At 34.4% G+C, this 12985-nt stretch overlaps 1 protein-coding gene across 1 annotated transcript; it reads right to left on the reverse strand.

The window, feature by feature from the left end:
* Positions 1-11237: 11237 nt before the first annotated feature.
* Positions 11238-12168, reverse strand: LOC128033906 (uncharacterized). The gene is made up of 2 exons (XM_052622401.1): positions 11887-12168; positions 11238-11768 (listed from the first exon to the last, which is right to left on the reverse strand). Exons 1-2 carry the CDS (start codon positions 12166-12168, stop codon positions 11238-11240), a joined length of 813 nt encoding a protein of 270 aa, XP_052478361.1.
* Positions 12169-12985: the final 817 nt, after the last annotated feature.

Raw genomic sequence — 12985 nt, forward strand, 5'->3', positions numbered from 1 at the left:
AGATACAAAATATGCATTAAAGGAGCAATTAAATCAATTTGAATAAAATAAATTAGGATTTATGTCCTTTTAAATTAGATTTTTATATATTTTTTGAAAAAAATAAATTTCGTGTTGGGCTAAAATATCCGCAGGCCCTAAGCCCGACCGGTCTGAACATTTCAAATTACCCACATCGTGCGGGTGAGCCCTAACCCCGATGGGTTTGGATCTGCACCCCTTGCGCGCGAGGTAAAATTTTAAACTTAGTCATTCAATCACCTTTCAAGTGGGTTCTCAAATATATACACATCTCACACTTGGTATTTAACCAATGTGAGTTCTAAGCTTTTCTTTTCCTCAACAAATATTCTCAAGTAGCTTACTTTGAACATCAATTTCTCATTCATCACTCAACCATTTTGAGCATATAATATACCGTTGTAAAGGTCTAGTAGAGTAGAATATAAAATCATAATTTTATGATTTAACTTTCCACCTTTAATAATTGAGAATATGCCTCAAAGTTTCTTACAAATTTTCTAACAATTTCTTTGTAGGAGGAAAAAAAGTTGAGTGTCATGGTGTGTGGTGCAGCCCCTTAAACAGTTTAAAAGATCGGAGTAGTGAAATATGAATGATATTAGCAAAAAATGTGTTGTTTTGCCTGCAGACATGATGCAACATGGGAGGAAATGGTAATATGATCATCACTAATTCATTGAAGATGAAGCATAATCTACATTTTTGGCTGACCAAGTCTTTGCTTTGACAAATCAAGTTAGTAGTACAAAACATAGAGAAATTAACAACACATCATAAATTATGTGGTTTAGACTTTAGTCAATTGTCAAATCAATTTTTCGTTATAGAAGTAAAAAAGGGTTCAATAAGAGACCAAAAGAAAGAAAATGACAGTACATTTTGGCTACTTACGGGAAAGGGCCAAGTACTTGAAATCTCCCTCTTTTATAGGTAGAGTTTTAAATTACTTCTTATATTAGTTTATTAATAATTTATTGTAAAAAATATTATGCTATTGTTTAAATTTTATTATTAAAAAATTATTGCATTATTAAATATTTAAACATTACTTTAATAAGGTAATAATTATTAACATTACTTTAGAAAATTACAAATTATAAAAGAATAATTATTCGCAAACTATTTTAATTTTTGTTAGTATTTTACGTTTTAAAACTATAAGAATCAATGCAGAAACAAGACTATATAGTGAAATAATATTTGATTTTCTAATAATAATTAAATTAAATTAAATTAATAATTTTTCTTATACAATATTTTATTTAAAATTAAAAATTATAATATATAATATTATAAAATTATAATATATAATATTATAATATATAATTTTTCTTTATAATATATATTTTAATGAATAAAAATTGAATGCAGCTGTAAATAAATATGCAATTTTTTAATACAAATCTATTGTTTTTAATAACAAATTAAAAATCATACTTCAACATATTTAGAAATATATTTTATCGCAAATAAACAAAACAAATATAAATACACATTAAATGTAATTAGATTAAATAAACCACAAATCAAATACACGTAATGGAATTAATAATTAAAACTGTATACAATAAACATTTAAATTTAAACCTAAAAAATAAAAATCGTCAAATTGAATGCAATTAAATGTAAATCAGGATCAAATTGAATAAATTAAAACTGAATTAGGGATAAAACCACACAAACTATGGACTACTAAGCACAAGAAAGAAGAAGAAAATATCCCGTTGCATAAAAAAGACGCGAATCCTAAATCCTAAGCTCCCAACATGTCAACACGCGGAGCCTTTTATGGGCTAAATATAAAACATTCTCTCTCCTTTTTATTCAAACAATATTAAAATAAATCCTTTAAAGCCTTGATTATCTAATTAATGTAATTATTGATCTGAATTTTTTCAAACATATGAAACCTTTGAGAAACAATCATAAGGCTAAAAACATCTTTACGGAAGGAGAGTCCATAAGGGTTTAAGGTTTAAGGTTTAAGATTTAGGATACGTTTGGTTCACTGTTATGAAATAGGGCTGTAATCAGTAATTCTATTGTTTGATTGAATGGAATAAACATTGTAATAGTATAAGTAAAAATGCTTAAATGACCAAAGTACAATTAGCATAATTTTTTAGGTAGAAGATTATTGTTATTAAATTTTAATAAAATTATTATTAAATATATTTTAATAAAAATAATAAATAATTTAATCATAATTTAACATAATTATTATTAAATACAATTTAATAAAATAATAAATAATTTCATAACATTCTTAATATAATTATTATTATATGAATTAAAAATTATAATATATAATATTATAATATAACCTACTTTATTATTTTTAAACGCAATACATATTTAATGTGCTAAAATATTATTAGTGCAACAAATAATTTAATTATTCTACAATAAAAATAAAATATTAGAAGTAATAAATAGCTTGAGAATTATATTTCACATCCAAACATAATATTCATATATTAACAAAAAGTTACATGATTTCATTAGCTTATATGTCATAATCCATATGTTAAATTTTACAACATAAAAAAGTTACAACATTGTAATGACATTCTATCATGTCATTATACCATCCAAATATTACAAACACAAAAAGTTACCAAAATATCACCAACACAACCATGATTTTTAATGGTCAGCAAGAAATCTTCTGACCCATTCCAGTCGCACAGAAGAAGGTAAACTAAAGAAAATGAGCATTTCCGTTGGATGGTCTGGAATTTTGCTTAACGCGCGAAAGCGTTCATTCTCAATTAAACCTTCTACTTCACATAAGGTTGGATATAATTTTAGAGCAGTTTCTTGAATGGTCATTTTTTACTTTTGTTGAATTAGCACTTTGGAGGCAATACTCCTATTGATTTCAAGGCCAACGGTTCGTATGTTTTCCGCCAATAAAGTGGTAGCATCAGTAAATGAAGTAGAAGAAATATGATCACTTGCATCAGAAATCTTTTTTTTTTCTTCTTTGAAAATATGGAATCACCTTGGTTTCTAGGTAGTTGCGATTGTGTAGCTGAAAGATCCATGTCATCCAAAGAAACATCAACTTCGCATCCATGGAAATCATTTCTTTCTTCATGAGTATTTGTAGTATCTACATCCTCAACATCTATTTCTTCAATAATATTAGTTATTGTTTGAGCATCTTTCCTAGTGGCTCGATCTTTTGCATAGATGGCAGTAAGTTGGTCATAATAAGGGAAACTACGATGTTTGAATTGACCGGCTTCTTTGTTACTTTATAAAAAATGAGGAATCCATATTAGATATAAGTTTAGTCAAAACAAGATAATAAAGACTCGAAATAATTCTTACATTTATATATGAGTTCCACACAACATCTTCAACAACAACAATCTACCTATGATTGTCCCAACCAAAGCCACTATTGTTTTTTTCACTAAGCATGTCATAAACGATTGCCCAATCCCTTTTCAATGTCTTAATCCTCAATTCAAGATTTGGTTTAGCCTTTAACATAGCATGGGTAAAACTTTTTCTAACATTTTTTCTAGCTCATGTAAATAACTAGCTTTAAATCTCGTATTTGCATTAAAGGTTCTAACATTGTGCAAGTCGACCATACAGGCAACCAACATATCATCTTCTTCTGGAACCTATTTCCTTTTGGTTCATCAAGAATTTTGGGAATAAACACTTGATTGTGTAAAACCTAACATAATTATCTTAAGAAAAAACACAAATTAAAAATAAGTTCAATATTATGAATCATAAGGTTGACACTTTATAAATTATAACACATGATAAATCAAAAGAAAATAAATTATAATTCAACAAGTCTAGTACAATACAAAAAATAATTCAAACACCACAAAAGTTCCATAAACTAGATACATGAAATAACATAAACAAATTAACGTTTACTATTTTTACCCTAAACCTAACTAATTTCTAGATGCTTGCCATTCATTGAACATTTGATTGGCTAGTTCCATCCTCCAAGTATCCCATGCATCCGATGGATGAATATTTATGATATTCGGTTCATCGTCATCTATCACATTACTAGGTAATCCTGCTTCCAACTCCACTTTAATAGGATCAAAGTTCATATAGGTTCTAATAAAATTATGGAGCAAATAACATGCAATAATGATTCTATTGTGCACCCTCACAGGATAGAATGATGGACTCCTAAGTATTCCTTATCTAATTTTTAATAACCCAAAGCATCTTTCAATAACATTACGAGCTGAAGCATGTTTCATATTGAAAAATTCTTTCGGAGTACTTGGCTGGTAACCCTGACGCCACTTATTCAAATGATATCTTTGTCCTCTAAAAGGCGTAAGAAATCCCTCATAGTTTGTGTATCCAACATCAGCTAGATAATAACAACCTATAAAAAAACTATTTATCATGGTTAATTTCCCAAAAAAGTATGATCTTTAAAATTAATTCAAATTCCTCTAATTTTGCACTTTACCATGAAGAACTTTTAGTCCATGTCACCTGTTAATGGCATCTCGAAGAACTCATCCATCAGCAACAGAACCTTCCCAACTAGGAAGAACTTAAACAAAATGCATATCAGGTGTACAAACACCTAACATATTTGTGCTATGTCACCTTTTTGCATTCGATATCTAGGTCTATCAACTGTAGGAACCCTAATCTTGATGTGGGTTCCATCTAAAGCACTTAAGCATTTCTACATCACATGTATAAAACCTCGGGTTAGGATACTATATTTAAATCTATAACGATCTGGTAGTTAGGGTGTCAGATAGTAAAGTCTGGGATGCCATTTTCGTAAAACGAACTCGTAAATATTTTTATTTAAATATTTATGATGTTAGTTAGTAGTGAACTAGATTTTGATTAAGTGAATTTTGAGAAATTAAGAATTATTAAGGTATAGGGACTAAATCGCATAAGAGTTAAAAATTAAATTATAGGTTAAAAATTAATAGAGGGACAAAAGTAGTAAATATCCAATTACCTAAGGTTAGTGGACGGCATTAACATGTATGATATATATATGTTATTTTATAATAAAAGTATAATAAAAGAAATAATAAAAGTTATAATAATAAAAAGAAAGTGGTAACATGCAAATTAAAGGTGTAGCGACCTAAAAATTTGGGCACGGGCGCTAGTTGAAGTAATCATTGAAAATTTGAAAACGGATTTTGATTTTATTTAAAAAGGGAGTCGTCACCAATCTTTTTTCTAGGTGTGATCGGACACCTAATAAATTCTCTTTTTTAAAAGAAAAATTATTTTTTAAATTTTCTAAAAAAGAGTCGATTTTAGGTCCAAGTCAAAATCTAGAGAAAATTAGGGTTCGGGAGTCGGTTACGCGCGAGGAAGGTATTAGCACCCTCGCGACGCCCAAAATTAGTATCTCGTTAAAGCAGCGTCTTTGAAATGGCTTTCTTTGCTTGCTTTGAGTCTGCTGGGCTTGGACAGCCTTTTTTTGCTCTTGCTTTTGTTTTTTTTCTTCTTTGTTTTTTTAATGATCACTCTTGTTGGGCTCTTGGGTGATGGGTCAAAAGGGTTGGGTTGTGTCGAATTGGTCAATTTGGCTTACTGTTAAAATTTTTATTTTATTTTTCCTTTTTCTTTCCATTTCTTCTTTCTTCTTTCTTTCTTCTCTTTTTCTCCATTTGCTTCTTCTCCTTCGGCAACCCCGACGTCACTCCCCCAGCCCGGTACGGCAGTAGACGACAGCTGTGGAGCTCTCCTCTCCGTCCTCCCTTATTTTTTTTCTTTTCTTTCTTCTTTACTATTTCTTTTTGCTTTTTCTTTTGCTTGCTGCTTTTTCTTTTGTTTATGCTTACTTGGTTCTTGGCTTGGGTTAAGCGGTGGAGCAACGATTGTGGTGGCGCGATGATCGTGGTGGTGGTGGGGGAAATCGGCTGGATTTGAGAGCTCTTTTTTTGAAATTTTTCTGCTGATTTTTCTTTTCTTTTTTTTTTCTTGGCTTCCCATTTTGGGGGTTTTAAAACCCCTTTTCTCCTTTTTTGCATGTTGTAGGTGGCTAGGGAGGGGTAGGCCGGCCGCCGCCTGTTGCAAGCGTAAGTTACGCTGGTTGCTGCAGAGGGACCAAAATGTAAATACAGTAAAATTTTTGGGGTCAAAACGTAATTTTGAGAAATTTCAAGGGTTAAAATGTAATTTAGAAAAGTTTAAGGGTTGAAATGTAATTTTGAAAATTTTAGGGGTTGAAATGTAATTTTGAAAGAGTTTAAGGGTCAAAATGTAATTTTAAAAAAATTAGGGGTCAAAATGCAAATTTTTTAATTAATTAAAAAAACAAGAAATTATTCCCGGACAAAATTCAGTGGTTACAGCTGCCCCTCTTTGCTCATCGCTGTGAAACAAGGATAGAGCAAAGACTTAAAAGCACTGAATTTTGTTCGACCATCCAAAATTTTCTTTTTATTTGAAAAGCAAAAATCGAGAATAGCTTGGCGTGCGACCGGAGGCTCAACTCACCTATCGCAATATGAGTTGATTTTTGAAAAACAGAAATTAAAAATAATACCTCGGCATGCGACCCGAAGCTCAACTCACCTCTAGCAATATGAGTTGATTTTTTGAAAAAACAGAAATTGAAAAATACCTCAGCGTGTGACCCGAGGCTCAACACACCTCTCGCAACATGAGTTGATTTTTGAAAAACAGAAATTTAAAATACCTCAGCGTGCGACCCGAGGCTCAACTCACCTCTCGCAATATGAGCTGATTTTTGAAAAACAAAAATTTAAAATACCTCAGCGTGCGACCCGAGGCTCAACTCACCTCTCGCAATATGAGTTGATTTTTGCAAAACAGAAATTTAAAATACCTCAGCGTGCGACCTGAGACTCAACTCACCTCACGCAATATGAGCTGATTTTTGAAAAACAGAAATTTAAAATACCTCAGCGTGCGACCCGAGGCTCAACTCACCTCTCGCAATATGGGTTGATTTTTGCAAAACAGAAATTTAAAATACCTCGGCTTGTGTCCGAGGCTCAACTCACCTCTCGCAATTTGAGTTGATTTTTGAAAATAGAAATTAAAGATACCTCGGTATGTGATCCGATGCTCAACTCACCTCTCGCAATATGAGTTGATTTTTTGAAAAACAGAAAATAAAGATACCTCGGTATGTGACCCGAGGCTCAATTCACCTCTCGCAATATGAGTTGATTTTTTTTGAAAAATTGAAACTGAAAATACCTTAGCGTGACTCGAGTCTCAACTCACCTCTGGCATTATGAGTTGATTTTTTTAAAAAAAATTAAAGATACCTCGGTAAGTGACCCGAGGCTCAACTCACCTTTCGCAATATGAGTTGATTTTTTTTGAAAAACAGAAATTTAAAATACCTCGGCATGTGTCCGAGGCTCAACTCACCTCTCGCAATTTGAGTTGATTTTTGAAAATAGAAATTAAAGATACCTCGGTATGTGATCCGATGCTCAACTCACCTCTCGCAATATGAGTTGATTTTTTGAAAAACAGAAAAGAAAGATACCTCGGTATGTGACTCGAGGCTCAACTCACCTCTCACAATATGAGTTGATTTTTTTTGAAAAATAGAAACTAAAAATACCTCAGCGTGACCCGAGGCTCAACTCACTTCTCGCATTATTAGTTGACTTTTTTGAAAAACAGAAATTAAAGATACATCAGTAAGTGACCCGAGGCTCAACTCACCTTTCACAATATGAGTTGATTTTTTTTGAAAAATAGAAACAGAAAATACCTCAGCATGACCCGAGGCTCAACTCACCTCTCGCATTATGAGTTGATTTTTTTGAAAAACAGAAATTAAAGATACCTCGGTAAGTGACCCGAGGCTCAACTCACCTCTCGCATTATGAGTTGATTTTTTTGAAAAACAGAAATTAAAGATACCTCGGTATGTGACCCGAGGCTCAACTCACCTCTCGCAATATGAGTTGATTTTTTTTGAAAAATAGAAACTGAAAATACCTCAGCGTGACCCGAGGCTCAACTCACCTCTCGCATTATGAGTTGATTTTTTTTGAAAAACAGAAATTAAAGATACCTCGGTAAGTGACCCGAGGCTCAACTCACCTTTCGCAATATGAGTTGATTTTTTTTAAAAAACAAAAATTTAAAATACCTCGGCATGTGTCCAAGGCTCAACTCACCTCTCGCAATTTGAGTTGATTTTTTAAAATAGAAATTAAAGATACCTCGGTAAGTGACCCGAGGCTCAACTCACCTTTCGCAATATGAGTTGATTTTTTTAAACCAAAAATTTAAAATACCTCGGCATGTGTCCGAGGCTCAACTCACCTCTCGCAATTTGAGTTGATTTTTGAAAATAGAAATTAAAGATACCTCGGTATGTGATCCGATGCTCAACTTACCTCTCGCAATATGAGTTGGTTTTAAAAAAAAACAGAAAATAAAGATACCTCGGTATGTGACCCGAGGCTCAACTCACCTCTCGCAATATGAGTTGATTTTTTTTGAAAAATAGAAATTGAAAATACCTCAGCGTGACCCGAGGCTCAACTCACCTCTCGCATTATGAGTTGATTTTTTTGAAAAACAGAAATTAAAGATACCTCGGTAAGTGACCCGAGGCTCAACTCACCTTTCGCAATATGAGTTGATTTTTTTCAAAAGCAGACTTTAAAAAAATACCTCGGCGTGACCCGAGGCTCAACTCACCTCTCGCAATATGAGTTGATTTTTGAAAAAACAAAAATTGAGAAATACCTCGGCGTGTGCCCAAGGCTCAACTCACCTCTTGCATTATGAGTTGAATTTTTTGAAAAACAGAACTTAAAAAAAACACCTCGGCGTATGACCCGAGGCTCAACTCACCTCTCGCAATATGAGTTGATTTTTTGAAAAAAAGAAATTGAAAAATACCTCAGCGTGACCCGAGGCTCAACTCACCTCTCGCATTATGAGTTAATTTTTTGAAAAACAGAAATTGAAAAATACCTCAGGATGTGACTCGAGGCTCAACTCACCTTTCGCAATATGAGTTGATTTTTTTTAAAAGCAGAAATTGAAAATACCTCAGCATGACTCGAGGCTCAACTCACCTCTTGCAATATGAGTTGATTTTTGCAAAAACAGAAATTGAAAAAAATAATTTTTGAAAGAAACAGGGTTTCAAAAACATCGGGTAAAACTAAAAGCCTCCTTTTCATTAATTATGTGCAGCTTTCTCCTAAAATTCCTTGCTCTACTGGATACCTATATATGTCATGTATGATGTTATCATGATATGCACGTGTTTATCCTAAATGCTTTTATGCCTACATGATCATGCCATGCACTTTGAACTGTTTGTCACATGCCCCCTTTTTCGTAAGGGACTACATTCATCGCCTCAAACATCGATTACTCATCTTCGATTTTGTTGAGTGACCCACATTTTCGTATACCACCTTCCTACCCCCTTGTTGAACTTTGTTCCTGCTTTGGGGCCCTTGTATTTATCAAATTCTCATCCAGGTAATGCTCAACATTCCTTTTGTTTAGAGTATGTCATCTTACTATTTATCATTTAAATGAATCAAACACGAGATGCATAAAAAAACAAAGTAGGCATGAAAGAAATACCTCACATTCAATTTTTCAAAAGCAATAAATTAAAGAAAAATGACAAGGAAGTTCCAATAAAGAAAGCATCATAAAGAAAGGAAAGTGAATTCAATTGCCACAAATGCTCTAGATATCCAACGCATGAACTTGTCCACATTTCTTCGTCAAGGATCTTTTCGAGCATGGCTTCCTGTGTAGAAGATTTCAAGCTTCTGAGAATGCTTCAAATATTGTAACCTCGCCATTCGACTCCCCGTTCAAGTCGTCTATCTCCTTTAAGTTCGAGCCCGTTTCATTAGGACGCCCTTTCAGGTTTTCATCCTAATCTTTTTTGTTTATCAAGACGCCCTTTTCGGGTTTTCATCTTGATTTTTCATTTTTTGTTTTTTCTGTTTTTTTTGTTTCTTTTTGTTTCTTTCTGTTTTTTCTATTTTTTTGTTTTTTTGTTTTTTTTGTTTGTTTAGGCATATCATTTCTTCACAGCATCTGAGTTCACTGGATTAGGTAATTCTTTCCCATCCATTTCAGTGAGAATCAAAGCCCTTCTTGAGAATGTCTTTTTTACAACATATGGCCATTCCCAATTTGGTGACCATTTTCCTCGAAAGTCTTTTTATACCGGGAGGATTTTTCTTAGTACAAGTTCCCCTTCGCGGAATTCTCTTGGCCGCACCTTTTTATCATGGGCCGTGATCATTCTTTTCTGGTACATCTGTCTGTGACAAATTACCTTCAAGCGTTTTCCTTCAATAAGGTTTAGCTGGTCATATCGAGCTCGAACCCATTCTGATTATTTTAGTTTTGACTCCATCAAGACTCGCAGGGATGGGATCTTTACTTCGATAGGCAAAACGGCTTCTATCCGGTAGACCAGGGGGAAATGAGTTGCTCCCATAGATGTCCGTACAGAGGTACGATATGCATACAAAGTGAATGGTAGCTTATCGTGCCAATCTTTATATATCTCAGTCATCTTCCCGATAATTCTCTTAATATTTTTGTTGGCCACTTCAATAGCTCCGTTCATTTTCGGGCGATAAGGTGAGGAATTATGATACTTTATCTGGAATTGCTCACACACTTCTTTCATCATTTTGTTGTTCAGATTCAAAGCATTATCTGAAATAATTCTCTCAGGCAAACCATATCGACATATTATCTCCCTTTTTTAGGAACCTACAGACTGCGGCCTTTGTCACATTAGCAAACGAAGTGGCTTCTACCTATTTTGTGAAGTAGTCTATAACCACAAAGATGAATTGATGCCCATTAGAAGCTTTCGGGGAGATTGGCCCTATAACATCCATGCCCCACATAGAAAAAGGCCACGGAGAAGTCAAGACATTTATGACACTTTCGTGCGTATCCAATGCAATCCCTTTCCATCGTCAGCCAAAAATAACCAAGTCTCATAATCTGTCTGGCCATAGTGAAACCACTGGCATGCGTTCCACAAATTCTTTTGTGAACCTCTTTAAGTATCTTTCTAGCTTCAACAGCGTCCACACATATCAGGAGCACTTGATATTTTCCTATTTTGTATAGGATATCTCCTTCAAGAACACATCCAATCGCCATTCTCCTGAAAGTTCTTTTGTCATTCTCGTTTGCTTGCTCGGGGTACTTTTGATTCTTGATATACTCTAAGATATCATGGAACCATGGTCGTCCATCTGACTCCTCCTCAATGCTAAAACAGTGTAGGGGGTCTCATGTATGCTCATCTGGATAGGCATTATTTCAGTTTCTTTGTTTGCTTTGAACATTAAAGCCAAAGTGGCCAGGGCATCAGCCAGTTGGTTCTCTTTCCGTGGAAAGTAGTTAAAAGTCACTTCATTGAACTCTTTTACTAGTTCCGCAACGAGATCGTGATACTTTACTAATTTTGAATCCCTTACTTCCCAATCTCCACGAATTTGGTAAATGACTAATGCTGAGTCCCCGTGTACCTCTAAAATTTTAATTTTCCTCCTGATGGCTGCACGGAGTCCTATGATGCAAGCTTCATACTCTGCTATATTATTGGTACAGAAGAAATTCAATCTAGCAGTGAGCAGGTAATGATCCCCTTCCGGCGACACTAAGACTGCTCCGATCCCATGCCCCAATACATTCGATGCATCATCAAAGCTCATCTTCCATGATTCCTCTTTTGATGACTCGCCCTCTTTTTTCTGAAATGCACATCAAGTCTTCATCTGGGAAATCAAATCTCAAAGGCTCGTATTCTTCTGTTGTTCGACTAGCCAAGAAGTCAGCTATTGCGCTTCCCTTTATCGACTTTTGGCTCACATATGCGATGTCATACTCAGTCAGAAGGATCTGCCATCGTGCCATTCTTCCTGAGAGTGCAGGTGACTCCATCATGCACTTTATTGGATCCAGTTTTGAAATTAACCATATCGTATGATACAACATGTATTGTCTGAGCCTTTGAACCATCCAAATCAATGCACAACAAAATTTTTCAATTGAAGGGTACTTTACTTCATACTCTGTGAACTTCTTACTGAGGTAGTAAATTACCTTTTCTCTTTTCCCCGACTCGTCATACTGTCCCAGTACGCAACCCATTGAGTTCTCAAACACGATCAGGTACAATATTAAGGGTTTTCCAAGGGTCAGCGGTACTAGTACCGAAGGATTAGATAGATACTGTTTTATCTTGTCGAAGGCCACTTGGCACTCCTCGTTCCATTCTCCCGGATTATGTTTTCGAAGGAGTCAAAAAATTGGATCACATTGATTGCTAAGTTGGGCAATGAATCGAGCAATGTAATTCAACCTTCCTAAAAATCCTCTGACTTCCTTTTGTGTGCGCGGGGGAGGCAGTTCTTGTATAGCTTTTATCTTATCTGGATCAACCTCGATACCTCTCACTAACAATGAAACCTAGCAGTTTTCCTAAGGTAGCCCCAAACGTACATTTGGCCGGGTTAAGCTTCAACTGGAACTTTCTTAAACTTTCAAATAGCTTCCTGAGACTCCCAACATGCTCTTTTTCTTCCCGGAATTTGGCAATCATATCATCGACATAAACTTCTATTCTTTGTGCATCATGTCATGGATAGCATCACCATGGCTCTCTGATACGTTGCCCCAGCATTCTTCAATCCGAATGGCATCACCTTATAGCAGAACGCTCCCCACATTGTCACGAATGTGGTTTTCTCCATGTTTTTGGGAGCTATTTTTATCTGATTATAACCTGAAAACCATCTATGAACGAAAATAAAGAATGTTTTGCCGTGTTATCCACCAATGTATCGATGTGTGGCAAGGGAAAATTATCCTTAGGGCTTGCTCAATTCAGACCGCGAAAATCCACACACATTCGTACCTTACCGTCTTTTTTCGATACTCGGACTATGTTAGCTACCCATTTTCGATA

Source organism: Gossypium raimondii, chromosome 10 (genome assembly GCF_025698545.1).
Source record: "Gossypium raimondii isolate GPD5lz chromosome 10, ASM2569854v1, whole genome shotgun sequence".
NCBI lineage: Eukaryota > Viridiplantae > Streptophyta > Magnoliopsida > Malvales > Malvaceae > Gossypium > Gossypium raimondii.